Source organism: Sorex araneus, chromosome 7 (genome assembly GCF_027595985.1).
Source record: "Sorex araneus isolate mSorAra2 chromosome 7, mSorAra2.pri, whole genome shotgun sequence".
NCBI lineage: Eukaryota > Metazoa > Chordata > Mammalia > Eulipotyphla > Soricidae > Sorex > Sorex araneus.
Window position 1 is genome coordinate 64,248,477 of NC_073308.1, and position 14,249 is coordinate 64,262,725.

Here is a 14,249-nt window from a genome sequence, read left to right on the forward strand (position 1 = left end):
TTGTGACTGCCAAACTTCCCCTTCAGTCCCAAATAGATGTGGGTTCTCTTCTTGAAGAATTTATGGTGATGTGATCCTTACGCAGTGCCACATGGTGCTGTGATTGGACACGGTACTGTGATGATCCGAGGAGGCGGACCAGCAAGTTTCACTGGAATAAACAGTTTTGTGAATTGTTTGCAGGCAAGTAACTAATAGGAAGAGACTTAGGGTCAGTACCAAATCTGAATGTCAAGTTTGGGACCACATGTGTGGATTGAGTCAAAGCAGAGAGAATAGAACAGATGGGGCCTGCGGGACAGGAGACAGTTTATGGTGGATAGTTTAATTCAGACTATTTAAAAGAAAAAGACAATTGTCCAGTTATCTCTGATTCAGATGTAGATGGTTTACAGACAGAAAACTTAAAAATCAGTTGTCTCTTTTCTCCGTCTTCATTTCTGTAACAAGTTCACAAAGGGTATATCTTAAATCTTCATTCTCCCACTCTAGTAGACTACTTGTTGGTTGAAATGATTTATGTATAGATTAATGGAAGGAAGGAAGGAAGGAAGGAAGGAAGGAAGGAAGGAAGGAAGGAAGGAAGGAAGGAAGGAAGGAAGGAAGGAAGGAAGGAAGGAAGGAAGACTGGATGAATGGGAAGATGGATAGATTTAGATTTTCAAATTCAGTCTTTAGGACTGCTACTCCATATTATACCCTCTGTTTTATCTAATTCAGCTTTTATTTACACCTTTATTCAATAAGTTGTTTCCCTGTGAGACTATACTGAAAGTTATAGTAGAATTTTACCAAATATGATATTTGCAATCTTATTTATAACAGTCTTTTATATTCTATATTCCTATTCATGAATTTAGAATTCCCCTTGCATATATACAGTCATATTTTCCTTGGAAAATAGAAAACTTCATTTCTAAATAACATTGGAAAAGTACTAATAAGACTCAATGTCTTAGTTTTGTGTTTATATCAAATAAAGAGCTGAATAGGACATTTGTGTATATGTTTATTATTATTTGGTTTTGAGTCACATCTGGCAGTGCTCAGGATTTACCTGTGGCTCTGTGCTTAGGGATCACTCCTGCGACTGCTTGGAAGACCATATGAGGTTCCTGGGATCAAACTGGGGTCAGCTGCTTTCAAGGGAAGCTCTAACTTCTATACTATCCCCCCAGCCCCTGTGTTTATTATAATATGCACAAATGATTATGGATTCTCAAACACTGGATGACTATTGGGCATATTATTTTATGAATTTCAACCTTATATGCAATGTCTTGCCTATAATATTTGTAACAAGCATAACCGTCATGGTTTTTTCCAGGATTTGGAAGCACAAAATGATAAGTGAAATTAACACTAAAATTCACATGTTGAAACTCAAAGTATTTTTTATAATTATCACTCTAAACTCTGAGTAAACAGTGTTTGATTAAATAGAAGCAAAGGTATAAAATTCTTGAAAAGAAAGGAAACATTGGTTATAATAACTACTGGTGATTAGAAGACATTATGCAAGAAAGTTGGTCTTTTATGCTTTATATTAAAGAGTGGTGTGTTCTGCCCACATAGAGAAAAATAAAATTGTATTCAAAACCAAGGAATTACACATTAGAAGTCAAACAACAGAGCCAATATTTTCAAGAGAGGTCCAGAAGACTTTTCAGTTTTCTTTGATGTGGATAGTTTTAAAGAAATTTTCAAGACTGCTCCCCTCAACTTTCAGTTGGGCTTTTTCTAAATCTGGAATACACAAATTTCAAGCCAACAGTCTGCTATTTCGCCTTCTATTTTCTAAAACCCTTTCCAAATAAAGAAACAATTTTAAATGACCTAGCTTGGAAACTATTTCCTAATTCTATTTTATTAACTCCCAAATGCTATGTATTTCCAGGTTCTTTTAACTGCAAAACACTTGTGACAATTACAAAAGTGTTATACATATTGGTAAAATCTATCAAAAAAGGTTTTTAACTCTAAATTCAGTATAAAAGTTACTGCTTGCAAGCATCAATAAGCAAATGGCTTTTTGTTTCACACTAGAATATCTAATGCAGTGCACTGTTTATGCAAAATCAATAAATATTGACCAATTTCTCCAAGTGATTTATTCAACAAATAAAAAATATTTAAACCCCTCAAATATTTTATAATATTTTCATTCAGGTTAAAAAAATCATCATTTGAAATTATGTAAATATGATTTTTGGGTATCAATTTCTTAAGCCAATTTAATCAGTCTCTTTAACAATAGAAAAATAAGTGTATTTATGTATGCCCTATAAAAGAATTTCTTAATTGGTTTCCACAATCACTTCACAAAAAATGTAATTCTAAAATGTTCAGGTGAAGAACATATAATCTATAATATTTCCTAATTTGTGGTTTTTAATTAAAATTTATTAACTCATTTATATCAACTAAGTCTTAATCATGTGTAAATTAGAATCTTTTATATTGTGAGTAATAAAAATTAGCACTAGATAACTACTTAATTTCTTATTATTCTGGTTTTCATGCTAGGAGTCAAACCTAGGACTTCACACTTTGAAACATGCCTTCTACCACTGAGCTACCCGCCCTGGGTCTGTAGACAGATCAGTTTACCAGAAGAATACCAGAAACACAATGTGTCCTTGTGAAGCTGTGGTCCAGACTTGGGAAGAGTCAACAGGCTGGAAAAGAAGAACAGCTGTTATTATCACAGGACAGGAATCAGTGAGGGCATGATAACTTGTATCAATATCTAGAATCCAAATATTTGTAATCCAAAGAGAGGTGGTGGGCTATTAAAAGTCAAAAGTATCTCAAGTATTCCCCCAAAGGCAATTATTTACATTGTTTATTAGAAGTATATATTGGTCACGGTTCCATTTTACAGCCCAACTTGAGCTATTTTACCAATGGAATATAAAAAGACCCCAACGTGAAAAGAAACTATACACGCTCGGTAAGAATGCAAGTTGCTAGCTCTTATAGAAACCAATGTGGAGCCTCCTTCCCAAATTATAGATAGAACTATCACAACGGACTCATTTCCAGCTGGCCATGATCTCTTGGGGAGACTGAATGGAGTAGCAAGAACTGCTTAGAAAGCTAATGTAGAAGGAAGGAAGGAAGGAAGGAAGGAAGGAAGGAAGGAAGGAAGGAAGGAAGGAAGGAAGGAAGGAAGGAAGGAAGGAAGGAAGGAAGGAAGGAAGGGAGGGAGGGAGGGAGGGAGGGAGGGAGGGAGGGAGGGAGGGAGGGAGGAAGGAAGGGAGGGAGGGAGGGAGGGAGGAAGGAAGGGAGGGAGGGAGGGAGGAAGGAAGGGAGGAAGGGAGGGAGGGGAGGGGTCAGGGGAAGAAAAGAAAGAAAGAAAAGGAAGAGAGAGAGAGAGAGATTCTATGGAATTCAGCAATGTCCCACAGAAAGGGCAGGGTGTGTAGAAGTGGATTCTCAGAGTCTCAGAGGTCACGGGGGAGTTGCGGTAAGGTCACGTGTCGGCTGGGAGCTGAAAACTGAGGGAGGGTCTCATGAGAACACAACAGGACCTTATTGATGTGGGGGAATGCCCGGGGCCCAGTTCTGGCGATCAATTGAATATCTAATGTAAACTTACTTGGTGGAAATAATTTAGCCATTTGCTGAAGCATATGCGATGGTGGAATGAAAGTGGTCTTTATGCTCGTTCTCCAGATAGCATCGATTGAGGGCTAATAGAGTGATTCGAGAAAGCAGTGCTGCTCTCTCTACGGTGTGTGACAGTAGACAGTAGGAAGGAAATAAAGCCGAACACACCGGCCTCCCCCTCTCACTGCTTTAGGTGAGAAGGTCCTCATTCAGCCCCCTCACTCTAAGGCTGTAAGGCTAGGTGGGCTGGGATGGACAGGCTGACGTTCAGTCGGTGTAAATACAAAAGGCCGGGATTGGGGTAAATAGTTGAAAAAAAAAAAATGATGCCAGCCTGCAGGGAGAGACGATGGAAGAGTTTGAGTTTTCAATTCCCACGACTCAAAATGGAGCTGATTTTCTGGGACAGGAGTGGAAAGGGCTTGGGACCAGGTAAAGATGGTTCTGGCTAACAGAAGCCCGGGAAGAAGTGAACGATTGATCTGGGCTCAGGAGTGGGGAGAATCCCAGTTTGGTTGGGGGCGGCAAAATCAAGAATGACAAGCTGCGTGTTCGTTTGCCCATCCACCCTGTGGGCGGTGTGGCAAACACCTGCAAAGGCAGTATAATGAAGGAAATGAGGCAACTTTGGGGCCCCTGGATTAATTTCCCAAGGCGGTGTCACTTCTGCAATCCGGCCTCACTTTGGAAACCTTGGGATCCGGAATCCTCATCCTCCCCGGCCTGGACTCAGCAGCGCCCTCAAGAGACCCCGCCCTTAGGCCCCGCCTCCCAACAAAGCGCCCTATCCCAAGCCGCTGTTCAGCTTAGCCACGCCCCTCCAAGCCACGCCCCCGTTTCCCTGGAGACCATCGCGTCCCCTCTGCGCTGGCGCGCTGGGTCTAGCAACCACTTGCTGCGGGAGGGGGCAGCGCCAGCGCCCAGCACCTGGCACCGCGGGGGCGCACAGACGGAGCGGAAAACCAGAGTTGTTCCTTAGGGCCTGTCCATCGAGGTTCGTGACGGCGGGTGAGGCACGGTCGGGTCTTTTCCAAAGTCCTGTTGTGGGGGTTGGGGATGCTCCGGGCTGCATTTCTTCCCGAACTAACCATCTCTTTACTTCTTTCTGTCACAAGCTTCCTGAGCAGACACTCTTGTCTTTTCACTCAATAAATGGGGTCTAAAAAATGTTGCAGCGGTGAAGGCCCTTGCCTTGCATAAGGCCGACCAGGATTCAATCCCCAGTACTACCGATCGTCCCTTAAGCGCCACCAGGAGTAAGCCCTGAGCACAGAGCCCTGAACACAGCCAGATGTGACCCAAAAGCCAAAAATTAAATTAACTAGAAGGAAGAGCAGGGAAGTGAACTCTTTTCCTTCTCCAGCTCACCAGATCCTCCAGGGCAGGTGCACAAATTGTAGGAAGAAGTAAATCAGTTTTCATCCAGGTGGAGCAGAAAGGGAAAAGATGCCTTGGGTTTTGGTCAAGAGAACTCTGTCTCTTTCCAGTTTGAGACTTTTTCTCCCTCCACTCTCCTCCCTCCCTCACTGATCCTTTTAGGCACTGTGGTTTGCAATACTATTACTGAAAGGGTATCATACATAACAGTGCAACAGTTTGTCTCCTTTTGGCACTCAGTTTTTGTCCAGAGTGATCATTTCCAACTATCATTATCATAGTCCCCTCTCTGTCCTAATTGCACTCCCCCTCCCCTTTGTGGCAAGCTTCCTACCAGAGACCAGTCCTTCTGGCCATTGTTTCTATGTCTCTGATTATTTTGTATCTAATATATTACCTTACAAATAAGTGCAATCATTCTGTTTGTTCCTCTCCCTCTGGTTTCATTTGCCAGAATACTCTCCATGTCCATCCATATATAAGCAAATTTCATGACTTCATTTTCCCTCACAGCTGCATAATGTTCCATTGTATACATGTACCTTAGTTTCTATATGCACTCCTCTGTTCTTGGGCACTCAGGTTGTTTCCAGATTCTGACTATTGTGAATAGTGCTTCAATGAACATAGGAGGCTTTTCTGCATTGTGTTTTTAGGCCACTAGGGTATATTCCCAGGATTGATATCCCTGGGTCATATGGAAGCTCAATTTCTAGTTCTTTGTAGAATGTTCATTTTGTTTTACAGAAAAACTAGACCAATCAACATTCCAACAGGAATGAATGGGAGTCCCCTTCTCGCCACATCCATGATAGCACTGGTTATTCTTTTTGATATATGCCAGAGGGACCAAACAATTTTTATGATGTCACATCTGCATTGGGGTGTATTACTGCAAATACTTTTTTTAGTGTATGGCTTTTCACCGAATGATTAATTTCTTCCTTAGAATCTGCAGTTTGGGTTTTGTTTTGTTTTTGTTTTTGCATCACACTTGGCAATACCCAGGGATTATTTAATCCTGGATCTTCACTGATAGTTATTCTTGGTGGTCTTTGTGAACCATACAGGGTGGTAGGGATCAAACCCGGGTCTGCAGTGTACAAGGCAAGCACCTTACCCACTGTAATATTTATAACTTCATATAAACATGTAGTAGGTTTTTTCTGTATGAATTAATCTTTTCCCATGATATTGGGGAAATGGAGGCATTCTGTAATGTTTAGCTTTTGTTAATAGCCTTTTCTACTCTTCACTACTTCCTTCTGGTTGTCAAGCGAAGTCTATAATCTACAGTAATCTTTAAGTGTAACTCAAGTGACACATGACCTGCCTTTCAACACTTTACCTACTTTGCATTTTTATTTAGCCATTCATAAATGTCAGTAGGTGGGAAGTGTGATTTCCATTTGTTTTATTCAACCTCCTATTTAATTCCTTCCCTCTGAAAGCAAAATGGTCAAAATCATCTGATATACTTTTATTGACCCTTTAAAAGTCTTTTACTCTTTTCAGGAGCAAAATTATTGATGCTTTTTTGTAGTTTCCTTTAAATCTTATAGTGAAAGAGCTTGAGATAGCAATATATGAAGTCCCTATCCCTATAGATGGATTTTGTTCGTGATAGCAAAATCATATTTGGAACTCTGCATGGCACATCATCACTTTGCTGTCCATAGATTATTGACTTTTTAAAAAAAAACTGTCATCTAAAGTTTCAGAATGATCGAATTCTGGAGATAGTGGTCAGCCTCAAACAGTCACTCCCCAAGTAGCCTCCATCTACCCAGAGCCAGACCTCTGCTGCCTTTGTATTTTCTGATGTGGTGGCTCTGGGAATAGTGGGCAAGAGTGTTGCTCTTTGAAGAATTTTACTTGGGGGCCAGAAATTTAAACTCCCACCATGGGACACATTCAGCCTGACCCAGAGCTCTCAAATCTTTGATCCTCTATTTCTCCATTCTCATTTGTCTTTGTGTGGGGGGCCAAACTTAGAGACTGAAGCGGGGAGACAAGAGCCAACCAACAGATCAAAGACTGCACCAAATCCCTCCTGAATACCAACAGTGGAATGGCTTCAGGCAACCTTTTGATCTTATTCTTTGCACCCTGGTGCCACGGGTGGTGCTGCCCTCTTGCCGGCATGGGGAAGCTGCCTCTGGGTCTCTCCCCGAAGACAGCTTCCCCTGAACTCCTAAGCGGGGAGCACTGTGCTGATTTGGAGACCAGCCAGAGAGGAATCTCTCCTTCTTCATCAACTTTACCCACCAGAATCTGACCCATCCCTCTTCCTGCACTCACAGGATCTTGGGTGGTATCCTTTGGGGTTTTGAGCTGGGAGGGCCCTGATGAGGTGCCCTGTTAAGGATCTAGTGCTCCATTGTTACTTAAGTTCTCCATTGTTACTTAAGGATATGGTGCTCAGTTACTAGTCCTTCACTCTCTCCACTCGCCTACATGTTTGGAGCTGGCCTGGGAGTTGGGTGCACACACAGGTGGGAATGGATGCCTTTCCTGCTAACAAAGACCTTCGTATCCCTAAGGTGCTGTCACTTTTTTTATACTTATTTCCTCCCCAATACAGTAGGATGACAGCTGCTGCCTTTTTAAAGAAAAGTCAGCTATGTAAGAATTTATAAAACATAAAAGGGATGGAGAGTACTTCAACCAAGAAAATTTGTTATGGAATCCTTTTACCTACTTGATGCATGTCAAATAAGCATCCTAAAATTCAGTTCACACATTATATATGTTTTCCAAAAAAAAAAAAAAAGCCCCGAAGTGGACACAATGTGGATTGTGGAAACCAAGGCGTAATCACCAATAGCTACATGCAAGGGTGCGGGATATGGGATGGGGAGCCGGGAGGGGATCTGCTAAAGGGCCAGTCTAACCCTGAGCTGAAAGCTTCCAACTAAGTCTGCAGGAGGGCTCTTTTCTCCCACTAGAAGTTAATAACTTTTCTTCTGTTTCCTCATTCAGCTCTGACCACCCCCCATCCCGAGTTTGTGCCTTGAGGCTTGCCAGCAGGGCTTGCGATACTTACATTAAACTAAATTTAAGAGTAAAGGTGCTCCTGCTGCTAATGTTCTCAGATCAGACGAGAGCAAAATGAAGGAACTGGCAGCTGAAACTTTAATGGTTAGAAACGTTGACTCCGATTTTGAGGGGAAGGAAAAAGCACAGTCGATCTGTGTGACAAAGGAGACGCATCTCTCTCTCTCCTGGCACATGCATCACATTTATTTAGATGTTTGCATTTTGTACCAAAATTATCTAAATCCAGGTAACATAAAAAGGGCTCAAACTTATATCCCGTATTGATAGATCAACTTTGAAGGAAGCATTCATACATACCTTGATGGGACATTGGCTAAATCAGAATTTCTGGGTCTTGCTTCTTTGTAGCTGGGCCATCCAACTACTTGAAGAAATTATAGGTACAGTTTTCTCATCTGAAGCTCCTTGGTGAACCATTCAAAGTCTTGACAATGACTCAATGCCCTTTGGGAAGCAAAGTTGAATCTTTAGAATAGAGGCTGAATATTCTGTGGGATCAAATGCGGTGGTCATTTTTTGATTACATCCCAGGAGAAAGAGCTTTGAGTAAAATGAAGCTGGGTCAGAATTGTTCTATCACACCAGGAAGCTCTGGAAGAGTCTTCCCTGCTGAAATGAATTGGTGGGGGTGGGGGGAGCCCAGACTCCTTCCAGACCTGTCCCTAAGGTCTGACCTCATGTGAATCATGATGTTCTCCACATGTTCTGCATATTATTGCCGTTTAGTAAGTTCTGATTTTCCAAATAATGAGTTAGGAAAACATCTGGACCCAAAATTATAGGCTTTTTTTCTTCTTTAGTTACTAAAGAAGTTAGCTGTGTTTTGCTCATTACTGGTACATGTCACCACCTAAATCAGTAGCTGGCAAGGTATTAGATGGGGGGTTACCGAGATTACCTTGACCCCTAGATTACAGAAATGAGGAGAACAGGGAGGAAAAGAAATTGAGGTGGGAAGTAAGAAGAGGTGGACAGGAGCTAACAGGACCGGGACTCAGAGTTCTCAGGCACTTTTGTGGTTTAGAGGTATAGCCTGTGTATATGTTTAAACCATAGCGTCAACAACCCTGTAAACAGAACACGACTGCAATAGCCAAATTAAAAATGTGTCTGCTAGGGAGGTGGGAAGGAACCTGGGAACACTGGTGGGGAGAAGGACTCCCATTGGTGGGATTGGTAGTGGAATGCTATAGGCCCAAAACTCTAGTGTGAATTTCTACCTCTTTATTAAGGACATAGAGATACTTGACAGGAAAAAGGACCCACATATTGCAACAGCTTTCAGATGCAAAAGATCCTATTCTCCTATTGTTAGGCATTCAAGGATCACCTCTAAATTCCATTCTATTGTCCACTGATTTGACCAATACCTTTAGCCTCACCAAGCAGATGGAATCCTGCTCCTAGATTTAAATCACTTCCTCCCAGCTTGTTACTGCCTGAGGTAAGGCAGTAACTTGGGCAAAATCACCATCAAGCTAGTTTATTTTTGTTTGTTTTGCCTTATTCGATAGATACTTAACTGAGTTACTAAGCAGTGCCAGCTACGGTTCATTCTTTTTTTTCTTTTCTTCTTTGTTTTGTACAAGTCATACCCTTTGGCCTCCATGCTCAGGCCCTGAGATGAAATATCATGTCCATTGGACGTTTCTCTGGGGTCCTGAGATGCCATATAAGCAACCTGAGAGGACGCCCACACTGTGTGAGGAAATCCTGGGTATGTGTTCTGACAGAAAGCCCAGGTGAGGTCCCAGCTATTAGTGTCACCTGGTATTAACACCAGATATTTGAGTGGGGCCACTTAAAAGTGGTTCCTGACTAGTGAGTAATCTCCAGTCTTCTGCATCTTCCCTGCAAAGGCCATGTTTATCCCAGAAAGAGAAGCCATCCCTATGCTTTAATTCCTGTCACTGTCATTGTCATCTCGTTGTTCATCAATTTGTTCAAGCGGACACCAATAATCTCTCTCATTGTGAGACTTATTGTTACTGTTTTTGGCATATAGAATATGCCACGGGTAGCTTGCCAAACTCTGCTCTTGATAACTTGCCAGGCTCTCCGGAAGGGGCAGAGGAATCGAACCCAGGTCGGCTCCGTGAAAGGCGAATGCCCTACCACTGTGCTATCTATCGCTCCAACTTTAATTCCTGAGTGATAGCACAGCAGATAGGGCGTTTGCCTTGCACGAGGCCAACACGGGTTCTATTCCCAGCATCTCATATGATCCCCTGAGCACCGCCAGGAGAAATTCCTGAGTGTAAAGCCAGGAGTAAGCCCTGTGCATCGCCAGGTGTGACCCAAAAAAGAAAAAAAAATGGAAATGATAAAATGAGTATGTTTTAAGCAGTCTTTTTTTTTTTAATTAGCAATAATTGCACCTGGGATAAACCTCATTGGCTACGATACTGCCACTGCGCAAAGCTAGCAGTCTTCTTTTTTTTAAATTCCTGTATTTTGAAAATTAACTTGGTTTTGATTCTGTTTTTGGTTAAACTATGGTAATGGTGTGGGCAACTGTCTCCGATTTGAGAATCTTCCCCATGTGGAAAACTCCTTCACTGGTGAGCAAGAACATCTTTAGAAACAGCCAAGTATGAAATATTCAGTTATTGATGGTAACAAGAAAACAAAGCAAGAACAGTTAAAATACATGGTGAAAAATGATTATCTTCATTCTTTGCTGCAACAGTGTCATGTAACAAAGCATACTCCAAACTCTGAGTATTCTTTTCTGATATCCTGGTGAAGATGCAGACAAACAATAAACTGGCCATAAGGCAGAGAATACAAAAAAAAAAAAATCATGAGAGAAGCAAGTTGCCAAATCCACTCATTAGTTCTTATCCTTGAGTATCAGAGCTCTGGAGCTATACACAGACCTATTCCAGCAAATATGACAGAGGGTGAATCTCTAAAAATATTGTAAAGGGTTTCTTGAAATATTTATTCCACAAAATCTCTGTCTTTTTGTTTTGTAGTTGAAAATGGTCACCCTGCCCCCCCTTCAGATGATGCGTCCGAGGCTTATGTCCATAGCCAGCGCCAAGCTGCCCTGCTCCGACAATGTTCGAACCATGCCAAGGTTTGTGCCCCCATCCGCCCCTTATTTTCCGTATAGATTAATTTCTTCTAGTAAGAGATGTCAGGGAGATACTCAAACAACAAGATTGTGGGACTGGAGCGATAGCACAGCAGGTAGGGCATTTGCCTTGCATGCGGCCGACCCGGCTTCGATTCCCAGCATCCCATATGGTCCCCTGAGCACTGCCAGGAGTAATTCCTGAGTGCAGAGCCAGGAGTCACCCCTGTGCATTGCCAGGTGTGACCCAAAAAGAAAAAAAAACCCAAGATTGTCTGAAGGTCCAGCTATATTGTTTATGCCAACTATTCAGAATTGTCCTTGGCACCGTGTTAGTAGAATTGATGAGCCTCATTTAAAATACTCAAGTATGTTCATTTTGCAAGCTGGTGCCAGTTAGAAAACATTGTTTCCAATTCCAGTAATAGCTGATAGAGCTCTGGAAGTAGAACCTTTAGGAATGAAGGGTGGGTGACTTCGAAAACACAGGGCCCAGGGCACCGATGTCTGTTTGGGAGGCGGAGGACTCACATGTACTCTGAAGGTAGGTTGGCAGGTGGGATCCAATCCGGACAGGATGGTATCGGGGCTGGAATGCTCCAGTGAGGGCATCTCTGCTGAGCCTTGGAACTGTGGCTGAGGAAATGCAGGAAAGAGGAGTTAGTAGATTTTGTCTTAATCATGAGTATCTGCTAAGTTTGGTGCTTTTCAGAAATTGCCTTTTATATAGTTTAGTTCATTTTTATTAAGACACATTTTTATCAATAAAATATTTTGCATTTGCAGGTTTCATTATTTTCTTTTGAAATGTTTTTCTCCACTTCTATGAGACTATAATGATCACAATGTCAAGAGATAGCTTCATGCTGAGAAGGAGTATAACTCATTTTTTAGCTTTTCTAGGGGAGAACAAAACCCCTCATCCAAAATAAATGCATTCAATGAAATGGACACTAGAGCATAGATAACACATCAAAATGTACATCATTAAAATTTTTATAATAAATTAAATTATAACAGGTCAACTTTTCAATGACAAATTAAATGACACAACTTCAAAAATTATTTTTTCAAATAATCATCACTAACTACATAATTGCAGGGGATATACAATTTTGCATTTAAATTTTGAACAATGTAGATTATTACAGTCTCTTTTCTCCCTCTATGTTTTAGTAAAAAATTTCCTTACTTTTCAACATCAGCAAAAATAGATCCCAATCTCATCTTTCGAAAATAAAATCGATTCTAACAAAAACTTTTTGTGTGTATTTTTATTGAAGAAAAATATTTTCAGCAGAGTCACCTCTGGCTAAGTTTTGTATCAATGTTCTCTATTTACGGCTGCCGGCAGCCTAGGCTGTCTCAGGCTCCTGTGGCATTCCTCACCATGGTGCTAGGATGCTTGATTTTAAAGAAGGGCAAGTGAGAATAAGCAACACATTTCGTGTATTTCTCAGGAAAATCTTTCTAAACTCTCAATTCAATTTAGTCTTAAAAAATATCTTTGTACCTTGAATTTTAATAACTAAATTTTACATGTGATTACCAAAAAAAAATTCAGAGCAAATTTTGCTAATGTTTGGATCAAATTAATTTCACATATACTTTTTCTGCATTTAAATAGGTCTTCATTTAAGCTTCTGTGTCAAACAGAATATGCATTGTGTAGGTGAAGAGTTAGACTCTGAAAACAGCTTGAAATAAATAATTCTTCGAAGCTTTTAGGAAAGAAAGTGTTTATTTGAGAATGCAAATTATTTTAATGTGCTGGTGTTTTTATTTGATTATAGACTGGCTTTAATATTTTCCCTGTTTTTTGTATTCAAGAAAATTAAGACTTTAAAGTTATTAGTCCTGGAACTACTGCAGGACATTCATTATAGATTATATTGTACCCTGAATATTTCTGTTCTGGTGGTATTTTTTTATGTTTGCTAGCTTTTCAACTTAATAAGGCAGTGCTTTATTATTTCCTTCTACTTCATTTAGCTCTCAATTGATCAAAGAGAAAGATGACATAGATCGTTATCTGGCGATGAATTTCAAAGGATTGTCAAAAGAGGAGGTCGCTGCGTAAGTAGAGCCTCTTAGAAGTGCTTTAATATAAATTTTGTTTCTTTTGTTTTGATTCTTTATTGAAATTTCAATTTTCCTGTGCAGTATATCTTTTCACTGGAACGTGGCATTTAAAAATTAAAGTTCTTATTAAATAGTGATAAGTCTTGTCTATTGATCTGACATGTATCAAACTCTAACTTTATGGCTTTCAAACTGTTCATATTTACCAAGATAGTAGACTACTACATTGCACTATTAAATCTGTGCCATTAATTTCTTACTAGCTTCTTAATAGTGGTGCTTCTATAGGGGAGAAATGAAAACTTTAAAAGAAATATTTTTTTATCTTTATTTTCTGGTAAAATTTTTTTGGGGGGAAATCCCTATGAATACATGTTATTTCTCTCACCAAGAACCAAAAGAAGAATTTATGAATTATAGTTTATTATCTAATTTACAGATAATTCTAAGATGTCTGGGTTTATTTTTCAAATAAAAAATATAAACTTTTCCAATTTACCACTAATTAAAAGCAATAGCATGAGTAAAAGCAATATAAAGATACATGTAGATTATTGAGAAATGAATAAAAAGCTAGAATAGAAGTTAAATATGGTTATTATTTTTACTTGATACACCTAACTTGGTATAAGCAGATATTTAAATATAAATATTTAAAAACAAATATTATAAATGTTTTGTATATTATTGGAATTCACTAAATGATTCCATTAAAGAATTTTATGACAATAATGATATTGTCTATGGCTATTAAATTTGCTGAAAAAATATATATTCATCTACATGTAAGTGTGTGTTTATGGGTGTGTGTATATATATATCACTTCAGTTCACTTGTCATACCATTGATCCTCAATTTGCTCGAGCGAGCGCCATTAACATCTCCATTTGTCCCTGTAGCGTGCTAGTGTAGCTATATATGAAATGAGAGAGAGAGAGAGAAAGGCAGAGAGGGAGGGGAGTGAGAGAGAATTTGTTTTGGGGCCTCATCTGATGTTGACTCAGGGACTCCTACCAGGTAAGTGCTCGAGGACCATGA

The 14,249-nt window shown here is 40.1% G+C and overlaps 1 protein-coding gene and 1 pseudogene across 1 annotated transcript in view; one reads left to right on the forward strand and one right to left on the reverse strand.

Moving 5' to 3' along the window:
* The first annotated feature begins 4,526 nt into the window (after nt 1–4,526).
* TTC29 (tetratricopeptide repeat domain 29) overlaps nt 4,527–14,249 on the forward strand; it is a 145,526-nt gene continuing 135,803 nt past the window's right edge. The window contains exons 1-3 of the mRNA XM_055144243.1: nt 4,527–4,606; nt 11,028–11,131; nt 13,121–13,204. Coding sequence (XP_055000218.1) covers nt 11,034–11,131; nt 13,121–13,204 — 182 coding nt within the window. The 5' untranslated portion in view covers nt 4,527–4,606; nt 11,028–11,033. The remainder of the gene's footprint in view (nt 4,607–11,027; nt 11,132–13,120; nt 13,205–14,249) is intronic.
* LOC129406731 (U4 spliceosomal RNA) lies at nt 10,346–10,472 on the reverse strand (annotated as a pseudogene).